The sequence below is a fragment of the Elaeis guineensis genome, chromosome 6 (genome assembly GCF_000442705.2).
Source record: "Elaeis guineensis isolate ETL-2024a chromosome 6, EG11, whole genome shotgun sequence".
NCBI classification, from domain to species: Eukaryota; Viridiplantae; Streptophyta; class Magnoliopsida; order Arecales; family Arecaceae; genus Elaeis; species Elaeis guineensis.
Window position 1 is genome coordinate 1,634,942 of NC_025998.2, and position 11,545 is coordinate 1,646,486.

An 11,545-nucleotide genomic window follows, 5' to 3' on the forward strand; every position below is an offset into this window, starting at 1 on the left:
TTCTTGAGCTTGTTTTTCCTTTCTCCTCAAACTTAGACGACTCAAGTTTGGCCAACAAATCCCTGATTCAAACAAACATGAGGTCACAGGCATTCAAGTAAGTGAAAACAAGAGCCAGTGGCCAACAGAATGAGTGGCCAACACACTAACATAAAGTAGAGCCAGTGAGCAAATAAAACATTGTGTAAAAAAGGTTAAAATTAAAGACGAACAACATACAGGTTAAAATTTGAAATCCTGAAAAACAGATGCAGGATATCTCAAACATGGGCTACAACAAAGGAAGCAGACAATGGAGCCATAATCTCAAAATTGCTGCCCATGTTTTGATCTCCTCCCTGTGAGCAATCAGTTCAAAGAATATCTCTGTAGATGATCAAGGCAAACAACAGGCAACTTCACCGTGGAAAGTTGTAGAGCTTTGTGAGCATCTGCCTGATCACATGACACAGTTGTCTAGTTGCCATAGAAGAGAATTATGCCTGCCTGCTTCTGTCCATTGATCCAGGTTTATAGATGATAAAATCTATTGAATCACACATTCACATCTTCTAATACCTTGGTGTTCAAATTCTTCATCTGATGAACCGTCTCACTGCAGAATTTAAAATTTCATATTGCAGCATAAGAATTGGATTTAATAAAGAAATTAGAACAGATGCATCAGAAAATAAATTAATGACTTAAACTATAGTATGCCATGCAAGCTAATATAACAATACAACTTTGTCATCTGTGTTATAATAATTGCTGTATGACTATGGGAGTGTCTCCATATAGAGGCTTTCAATGTCATGAGAAGTCGATACCTGAATGACACACCAATTCCCAACACTGACAGATAATGAGCAAAAGGTCCAGGCAGCAACTCCTTGGAGCTAAGCATATGCATGGGAGTATAACCAGGAATGAACTCATAGTCCAAATGGACTTCAACCAGCATGTCATTTATTGGCAACAGCCTATAAATGACCAATTCTTAACTGTCCTCTCCTCTTTTGATATGTTGATCCAATACCTCTACCTCCTAAAGGGGAAGCAATCATGCTTCAGTTGCATGTGCAGACCATTACATTGGTTTCCCATCTCAGTATTACCATCACTCATAGAATGAAAATATAATAAGGATGACAATCTTACAGCTAAGGCTGAAATATCCTAACATTTGAAAAGCTAAAACCATATAACAGTAGAGATCTAGAGTTATATGACACCTCATAGATCATATCTAAGACATGCTGTACATAACCCTACTAGAAGATCCATAGCCTACAAAGCAGCACCAGAAACTTGCTTACACTTTTCATTTGTCATTTGTTATCCTTCATCTACACTTTATCTGACTAGTATAAGCCTGTACATAGGGACACGGGCATTATTGCTGATCAAGGTGATTGGTCACACTCATCACCAGAGTACCACTCAACATTTCTATTCAGAATGTCATAGATGTTACTCTTTTAGAAACATTTGCCCATGTATGAAATCTAAGTAGTGGAACTGCTGAATCCCAGGTCACATTACCAGAATATCTCAACTGGATATCTAGATTCCCATCAGTTTTATCCCCTCTTATTGTGTCTTTTCTGCTTCTGGATATCTTGCCTAGTGACATGAAGAGTTGTTGCCTGGGCAATTGATATCCCTCAGAACACTTGGTGAACCCTTGTCTAGACCATCATAGATGTACATATGCATGCATGCATGTATCTATGCATGTCTATGTACATAATACACATGCATAAAAACATAATACATATATATGGACGTAAACACACATGTAATTATGTATGTATACAGATTCATATGTGCACAATAACATTTGTAAGAATAAACGATTATGTGTTGCTACATATTAAATAAATACATATTATATATATAGGCATACATGAAAAACACAAATACATATGTGGACAGACATATAAAATGATGCACATATATACAGACATAAAGTTTACACATATGGATATGATTGCAAATCAAAAGAAAACTTTTGATTTTGTCAACATGGGATCAAACACAGCTTACGCATATAAATGCATGATGTACAACCAAATCCACATTAAGAGTTATAGGCACAACTATGGACTAGGATTTACATTTTTGTAGACTATATTAGTTTCCAAAAGGATGAGTAAAATAATTCATTTAGCAAAGTTCAAAAAAAAAAAAAAAAAAAAAGAAAAATGATATAAACAAGTCATACATGGATTGTCTCCTTGAATGGACAAAAACGGAAAATTTTTGGGGATCAATATATAACACATAAAAAATTTACAAGCAATGTGAAATATTAAAAAATCTCTTTGAAATTATCTACCGATATTTAGGAGCCAAACATACCTGACTTCAAACTCCCTTATCTCAGCAAGCTCTTTTCCACATGCATCAGTCCACTGAACTTTCCTCCTTTCAACACAGCAAGATGTATTATTTGGCATCTCTTCCACAGATGCTTGTGCATCATCAGCCTCAGTAACCACTGCAGAACAGTCTGTGGAGGGCCTTTTTAGATTACTCTTGAGACAAGTGTTTCTTCCATTCCCATTAACAGGATCATTAATTGCTAACTTGCCCTTATCTGAAGAAGAAGAAGAAGAAGAAGAATCTGATAAGACTTCAGGCTGATGTGCAGGACCCACTTTAGGAGGAGATGGACCATCAATTCCTGCAGGTGCACAACCAAAGCAGATGAAGGAAGCACATCCACAAGAAGATTGTTTCTTCCTTGAAGCCAGCTGAAATTCTGTCTCAACTTCCTGCTCGACCAGTTGATACTGAGTCCACGGTGAAACTCTCATTGGCCTTTCTTCATAACTCCGGCCAAGGAACAGAAGGGCAAGGCCTTTGCTATACCCTGATGCTGAAGAAGAAAAAAATCCTCCTCCTTCCACAGCCAATAGCATTTCCACTTCTCATCCGGACTGCATAAACCAAGTTTCTTCTAGCTCCCCAAGTAGCAACTCTTCCTTTTATCCATCAATAAACCACACTGCATGTAAGCTCACACAGAAAACAAAATTAATAACGCTTCTATCAATCTTTTATATAATGTATATGGTTGAGAACATCAGGTTTCCCATCTAAATAATATTCAACTTTTTATTCCTCAAAATGTTCAATATAGCATCGTAATTGTTAGAAGTGAGATTGTCAACAAATTGATGATGATAACCAATTGATCCCAGATAGGATGATATTGAAGCTAAAAAACCAATCTATAAGCAATGGGGTTTGAACTCAGCATGAAATTAAGAAGCCAACGTTAGTGATGTTGGTTAGTAGTATAGATCCCTGATAGCAGTCCTTCTACTACTCTTTGCTTAGATATTTTACACCGGAAAATTGATGCTTAAAATCTTCCTGCAAATTCAACACCTTCACTTCCACCACTTTAAGTTCAATAAAGGTAGCTTGATATCAAAACCTTAAGTTGCGAGTCAAAATTTTGTTGACACACATATATATATATAGCATCGATACAAATAATTTGCTTCAAGGTAATATATGGACATGCATACTAATTGCAAACATCCAGAAGAATTTATTATACAAACGTCACTGAATGAATATCTGAGTAATTAAGACAAGCTCCACCAACTATGGTTTATAAAGGATATTAGACTATATTTCAATGGACCAGAAATTCAAGGTTCTCTCTCTCATAGCACTGGTAGTTGAAAGAGGAGAAAAAGATCTTCCATATTTCTAATAAATCCAATGAATCTTAAATTAGTAAAATGACTATGTAAAGGCTTGTAATTGACTCTCCTCCTTTGACATTTATTAGAAAATTTATTAAAAAGTGGAAATAGAAAGGTTACTTATTTATTTATTTTTCTCAGAGCAAAGGGTGTTGGCTTTGTTTACCAACTTGATGAGATTTGGGAGGAGATTGTAGTAGAGAATGAGATGAAAAATTGGGGGAGAATGTAGATCTAGGGTTCTTTCTCTTTTTTTCTTAGTACATAAGGCCTCTTATGTGTGAAGCTACCACATCCTATAAAAATTCATACATCAATACATAAACTACTATGACAATATGAACCTAACTATATATGAGCCCATCTATGAACCCAACATACAACTAAACCAAAAATTATATAACTTGAAAATTAAAAAGAACAAACATTAATTTTAACACTCCCCTTTAATGGTTGTTCTTGAATGCCCATGAGATCTCTAAAGTAGATGAATTTCTCTTTAGATAATGCCTTGGTGAAAATGTCCGCCACTTGGTCTTGAGTCCTCACATGTTTTACTTGAACTTCTTTTTCTTCTATCGCATTTCTTATGAAATGGTACTTGATTTTGATATGCTTCGTGCGGCTATGATAGATAGGATTCTTTGTCACAGAGATGGTAGACTTATTATTACAAAGTAGTGTAGTGGCTTCTTCTTGCTTCTCACCCACATCTTCTAGTATTCTTCTCAACCAAATTATTTGTTGTGTCGCCAAAATAGTTGAGATATATTCGGTTTCCGCAGATGACAATGCCACAATGTCTTGCTTCTTAAATGCCCAAGATATAACACCGGATCCAAAAGAAAATGCATAGCCCGATATGCTCTTCATATCATCAATACTTTCAGCCCAATCACTATCACAAAATCCAAATAACTTCACATTATCATTTATGCTCCTTTCATATATGATGTCATAATCTTTGATACTTTTGATGTATCTTAAGACTCTTTTTGCCACCCCAAAATAAATTTTGCTTGGCTTTTGCATGAATCTAGAAAGTAAACTTGATGCAAACATTATATCCGGTCTTGTAATTGTGAGATATAATAAGCTTCCAACAATGCTTCTATATAGTGGTGCATTGGCTTCATCACTTTCATCTTCTTTCATGAACTTCTCATTTATCACCAAAGGTGTTGCCACAACATTGCAATTCTCCATTTTGAACTTCTTGAGAATGCTTTTTACATACTTCTTTTGACAATAAAAAATGCCATCTTCTCTTGGCTTGATTTTAATTTCCAAAAAGTAATGGAGCAAATCTATATCATTCATTTCATATCTTCTCATCATATCACTTTTGAAAGCTAAAATCATATTCTCATTATTATCGGTAATGATCAAATCATCAACATAAAGAGAGACAATGAGAATGTCATTACCTTACTTTTTCACATAAAGTGTTGGTTCACTTAGGCTTCTTTGAAAATTTTTTCCATTGAAGTAGGCATCATTTTGAGAATACCATACTCAGAGTGCTTGCTTCAACCCATACAATATTTTTTTCAACTTATACACTTTGCTTTCTTGACCTTTGATGATAAAGCCTTGAGGTTGTTCTACATAAATTTTTTCCTCCAATATCCCATTCAAGAATGCCAACTTTACATCAAGTTGGTGTAGTTTCCAACCTTTGTGTCTGCCATAGAAATGAGAGTTCTAATTGTGTCATGTCGAGCAACCAGTGCAAAAATTTCTTGATAATCAATCTCAGATAGTTGAAAGTACCCTTTTGCTACCAATCTTGCTTTGTATCTTTGAATGGACCCATCTGGATTGTGTTTTATTTTGTAGATCCACTTCAAGCCAATGACTTCCTTATCGTTTGATTTCTCCACTAGCTTTCAAGTTTTGGTCTTCTCAATCACATCAATTTCTTCTTGCATTGTCTTGTTCCATACTTCTTCATGTATAGTTTCTTTATAAGTTTTAGGCTCAATCATGCAAAAGTTATAAGTGGCATAAATGTCATTAGGCTTCTCATTCTTGTGGGAGTGAAATTTGGAGATGAGCTTGAGCTTGAAGTTGGTGATGGACTTACATTTGGAGAAGTTTGTGGTGAACTTCATCCTCATTTTCTTCATTTTGGGCATCATGAATTTCTTCATCAAGAGTAACAACATTTTCTTCAACTTTCTTATCCTTTCAATCCCAAATAGCCTTCTCATTGAAAATGATCTCTTTTTATAATCATCTTGTTGTGTTTCAAGCTAAAAAGTTTATAGCTTTTTGATTTAGAACTATAGCCAACAAAGATGTATTTTTCACTTACTTCATCAAGTTTGTGCCTCTTCTCCTTTAGAACATGTGCATAGCATACACATCCAGAGACTTTAAAATGCTTCACCGAAGGCTTTCTACCAGACCAAGCTTCAAATGGTGTCTTGTTTTGGAGAACTTTTGTTGGACATCTATTCATCAAGTACACCGCCGTGTACACCGCTTCCGCCCAAAAAGAATTTGGAAGGCCTTTGTCTTTGAGCATAGATCTAGCCATCTCAAAAATAGTACGATTCTTTCTTTCGACAACTCCATTTTATTCCGGTGTGTAGCCAACGGTCAATTATCTTTGCAAATCAATATCTTTATAAAATTTTTCAAATTCATTTGAGTTATATTTACCACCTCTATCACTTAGCACCTTGATGTAGTGCTCACTTTGTCTTTCCACAAAATTTTCGAATTTCTTGAAGATGGTGAATGCCTCGAACTTATGCCTCATAAAGTACACCCATGTCATTCTTGAGTAGTCATTAATGAAAGTAATGAAATAGATGTTACCGATATGAGGAGTTTTCATAGATCCACATATGTAGGTATGAACAAGCTCCAATAGTGCTTTGGCTCTCCATACATACTTTTTTGAAAATGCCTCTTGGTGTTATTTTCTAAGTGCACATCCTTCACAATTTTTTTCTTGTATTGCAGGTAGACCATACACCATATTCTTTTAATGTAGACTTCTCAAGCTTTGAAAGTTCAAGTGCCCATACCTTTTGTACCATAGTCATGACTCATCATTTACCTCAATCTTCCATGCAACAATCTTCGCATAGTGCAAAATAAGAGGAAAGCTTCTATTTTTTTCCATGTTGATATTTGTCATAAGTTGCTTTTTCTCTCCTTTGTCATATATCTTGCATCTATTATTTTCAAAGTGCACCATGTGCCCATGCTCAATCAATTGTCCAACACTTAGAAGATTTTATGTCAAGTCCGGAACAAGTAAAACATCATGGATGAACTTTCTTTCTTGTGTCAATTGCAATTGTCCCTTTGCCCCTTTGCCTCTTGCTTGGACTAGTGCACCATTTTCCATCTTGACATGTGAGATTGAAGAACTATCAATGTTAACAAAGATGGACTTGTCACCGGTCATATAGTTGCTACATCCACTATCAAAGTACCATACATCATTTCTTTGCTCCTCCGCAATTTAGCATGCATGGAATGTGTTTTGGCCGTCTTCATTTTCTTTGGAGAAGTATGTTGTTCACTTATTTGGTACCTACAATCTTTTTGAATATGGTCAAACTTTTTGCAATTATAACATTGGGGTTTACCCCTAAACCAACAATCTTTTTCAACATTAGAAGACCTTATATATATATTGCACCTAGGTTGAGTACTCTCATTATTTTGACTTCTTAGAAAGTTATTTCTTCCTCTTCCTCTTCCTCTCATATTTCTTTTTTTTCCTCTATTTTGGTTTCCACCTTTAGATGACTCCCCTTTAACTTGTACATGACTAGACGGTTCTCATTGAGGACTTTTATCAAACACTTTGAGCTTAGATTGAAAAGCACTTTCTAATGATGATTCTTTGTGCCTAAACAATTTTTGCTCATGAGCTTCAAGAGATCCCATCAACTCATGAACACTTAAAGTAGAAAGATCTTTAGATTCTTCAACAATGATAACTATGGTATTAAACTTTGGAGGCAAACTAGCCAAAATTTTTTCACATATTTTTTGCTCGATAATGATTTCACCATAGCTCTTCATTTGATTAACAATTTTCATGATTTTGGAGAAGTAATCCTTCAACTTCTCATTTTCTTGCATTCTCAAATTATCTAACTCTCTTCTTAGAGTTTGAAGTTTGATAGTTCTTACCTTGGTATTCTCTTGAAATTCCTCTTGTAAGATATCCCATGCCTCCTTTGATTTGGTGGCTCTAATGATTCTTGAAAAAATCTTGTCGGACACCGCTTGTTGGATGAAGAAGAGGGCTTTGGCATCCTTCTTTTTGTAGTCATTTATTTGCTCCCTTTGTTGGTTAGTTGGAGTGGATGGTTTTTCATACCCACTCTCCACTAAATCTCAAATCTCTTGTGAAATGAAGGGGTATTCATCTTGATGCTCCAATAATTATAGTTTTCTCCATCAAAAATAAGAATAGAGAGTTGATTGATGTTCATATCCATGTTGCTTGAATTTGTCATGGAGATCTTCTTGAATGATGCTCTCTTTCTCACTTGTTGTCTTTAAATTCAAATCTTGTTGATCTTCCTTGCTCTGATACCATTTTTGTTGACTTTGTTTACCAACTTGATGAGATTTGGAAGGAGATTGTAGTGGAGAATAAGATGAAAAATTGAAAGAGAATGTAGATCTAGGGTTCTTTCTATTTTTTCTTAGTACATAAAGCCTCTTATATGTGAGACTGCCACATCCTACAAAATTTCATACATCAATACATAAATCACTATGATAATATAAGCCCAACTATATATGAGCCTATCTATGAACCCAACATACAACTAAACTAAAAATTACATAACTTAAAAATTAAAAAGAACAAACATTACATTTTAACAAAGGGATCCTTTGTTAATGAAATGGAATCTGAACTAGAACTACAATATCATTATTTAACGGATACAATTTTTTTATCTGATCATGAATCGGTTTCAAAAGAATAATTTTGACGACATTTCTCAAATCTTCGAACGATGAGTAAAATTAAAATCCGAGGATTAAAACAAAGGTCAAATGTGATCGCCGCTTCGACCAAAAGAGGAGAAAAGAAATCCTTTTGAACTAAACTGAAACAATTTGGTTTCTGTTTTCTTGAAAACATGCAACAGGAAACTGAACTGAACTGGGCCACTCTTAAGTATAAAAAAAAAGGTGAAGAAAGAAAGCGGCGATCAAAATGTTCAATAAAAGCACATTCAACTGATCGGAAAAACTAAATCCGTTGCCTTTTTTTTTTCCCCCACTTAAAACCCCGATCTAAGGCTTCTGCCAACCATTTCTACACCAAAATTGTACCCATAAAAAATTATTGAAGAAAAATGGAGAAAAATTGGAAGAGGCATTACACCAGGAGGAGATCTCCAGATCCGACGAGATTGACTGCGGAGATTTGGCGGGCGACGATATATCCGCCGAAGAAATCGAGGTTGTCAGTGATTTGAGATCTCGGCGTCCGAATCCCAGATTAGGAACGCAAAGATAAGGAAAGGAGGGGCAGGGCTCGGAGAGGAATTGGATCACTTGCAACGGAGCTTTATGGGGGTGTGCGTAAAAAGCGTCCATATCGTCGGCAACTTGGTTGCCGATGTTGTTACTCGAACAAATATTATGGATAACCCCCATAATTTCTCAATATTATTAGAGGACGTCGCGGAGTTAGCAATGGTCATGTTGTATGGAGGGTCATATTTAAAAATATCTACCCAATAATCGCCGAAAGTTGGTTGGTTAAACAAAACTTGCATATTATAAATGAAGTATGTATTGTAGGAATTTAGATTTAGAAATATGACTTTGGTGGAGGGGAGATAGAAGAGACGTCAAATCAAGACGAAAGATAATATCCGGCAAAGTAACGTCCAAGTCTATCAACCATAAATAACTATATAAGATTTTAAGGAATATAATTGTAGTCTTAGAAATAGGATTTCTATCATTCACTATATTATTCATGAGCATAATCATGGAAGATTTGAAAATACATGCACCAATGAACAAGACAAACGAATGGTTCGGATATCTAGTACATGATCAGATATCTTTCGTCAGTGGTCGAGTCCCTTTGGAGTAAGATTTCAGATGCTTTGAAAGTAGAAAAAAATAATATGGTTGTTGGAAAGAAGTTATATGGGAAAAAAAAAAAATGCAAACGGTAAGTTAACTTTTTTGAGGGGCAAGTTTGATGTAATTCAGCGCATTATTTTGGCGACATTGGCTGTAAATAATTTCACATCCAACTCCTTGAAGTTCGAATATTATGTATTAGTACATAATCATCACATGCTTTTTAGATGATGCTCTGTAAGAGGTTACATGTAAGAAACAAATTATTTAAGGGAATTTGGGAAAACTATTTGCTGATATTAGTTACATAATTATACATGTCAAAGTTCTGCTACGGTGCGTCAAACAATATCTTAATTTTTTTATTATTTATTTATTTTTAATCATCAAATTAAATATAAATTATTTCGATTTCAACTGATTAAGTCTCAATATACGTGATTGATGTAGTAAATTTCATATCATATTAAATTATTTTTTAAATACTTTTTCGTGAACCATCAAAGGTAGGGGGGAGCTATGGGTGCACATTGGGAGGGGTGTTGGTGCGGAGCAGCCGTAGATTCCGAGGAGGGTGGAAGGATGGTGGCATAGAGCCCTAGGGAGGAGGGGGCAAGTGGGAGCTATGAGTGTACGTCGGAAGGACGGTGACACGGAGCAGCCATCGGCCACCGACGGAAGGGGATGAGTGGGAATGAGGGTGGCATCAAGGAGACAGCAGCATGGAGAAGCCACACATCATTTGCATGGGGAGGGGGGGCAGGCAACGATCGTTGGAGGAGGAGATAGGAGGGGGGTATGTAGAGGAGTGTAGGTGCGGGTTTTGTGGGGGGTCGGGGGATGGAGAAGAGGAGCTGCTAGCGTCAGAGGGGCCAGAGATGAGGGTAGAGGAGCCGCAATCGAGCGGCTGGGGTGGGTGCGAAGAGCCATGGATGCCATCCAGGGGAGGGGGGCATGGTGAAGCCACGCACAAAAGAAGAAGAAGGAGAAAAAAAATAAAATATTATTTTTAAAAAATTATATATAAATAATGATAATATATAATATTTAAAAAAAAATTTATAATAAAATATTATAAAAGAGCATCATAATAAAATCCTATATGTCATGCCCTATGTAAAAAGAAAAATATTTTATATGAATCTTTTTATTTTTTTTGGATAAGAAAAAAAAAATTGTCTCATGTTAGAAACTATAAAAGCTAGGAAGTCCATGATTGGATAAATCCTGTTTGGTCTAATCATGGTATATTTTCATGATAAACTTCCAAATGAATTATGGTTGTCCCTTTCCAAATTAACAGATTTACTCGCTTCGAGCATGTTCTAGTCCGATAGATATGAGAGTCAAATTTTTAAATATTAATCCATCACTGGAGCTATGTCTGCCTGGTTTAATCGATTCTTTGTATGTGCGCATTTGTTTTGTATTTTTTAAAATTTTTGTTTTGGCCATTCTTCTTTAGAGCTAATACACACACGCATTCATCTATTTTACACGAGAAATTACCTCCTCGTATTCAACTCATAAGGTCGCATGACTATGGCAGCTGGCGTGCCTGGGCTTGGAAAGCCTGCACCGAGGATAAGACAGAAATATATAATCTGTATACTTGCAGTTAACCCTTTAGTCCATGTTAATATTCCTCCCATTACAGCATAATACTAATTTGCAGCAAAGTAAGCTGTTTAGTGTATTTTTGGCTCCTGGAAACTAAACACGAAGATTGAAGTTCACGAGTAATGGTTTAC

General features: G+C 35.7%; 1 protein-coding gene across 3 annotated transcripts; it reads right to left on the bottom strand.

Moving 5' to 3' along the window:
- Window positions 1-98: 98 nt before the first annotated feature.
- On the bottom strand, window positions 99-9,265 carry LOC105047728 (uncharacterized). Of its 3 annotated transcripts, XM_073258841.1 has the most exons (4): window positions 9,077-9,265; window positions 2,344-2,992; window positions 1,098-1,102; window positions 99-591 (listed from the first exon to the last, which is right to left on the bottom strand). In XM_073258841.1, exons 2-4 carry the CDS (start codon window positions 2,904-2,906, stop codon window positions 527-529), a joined length of 633 nt encoding a protein of 210 aa, XP_073114942.1. In that variant the 5' UTR covers window positions 2,907-2,992; window positions 9,077-9,265; the 3' UTR covers window positions 99-526. The 3 variants fall into 3 exon arrangements, with proteins under 3 accessions (XP_073114942.1, XP_073114940.1, XP_073114941.1); XM_073258839.1 differs by having other exon boundaries at window positions 99-2,992; window positions 9,079-9,265; XM_073258840.1 differs by lacking the exon at window positions 9,077-9,265 and adding an exon at window positions 7,866-9,040 and having other exon boundaries at window positions 99-2,992.
- Between the last annotated feature and the right edge of the window lie 2,280 nt (window positions 9,266-11,545).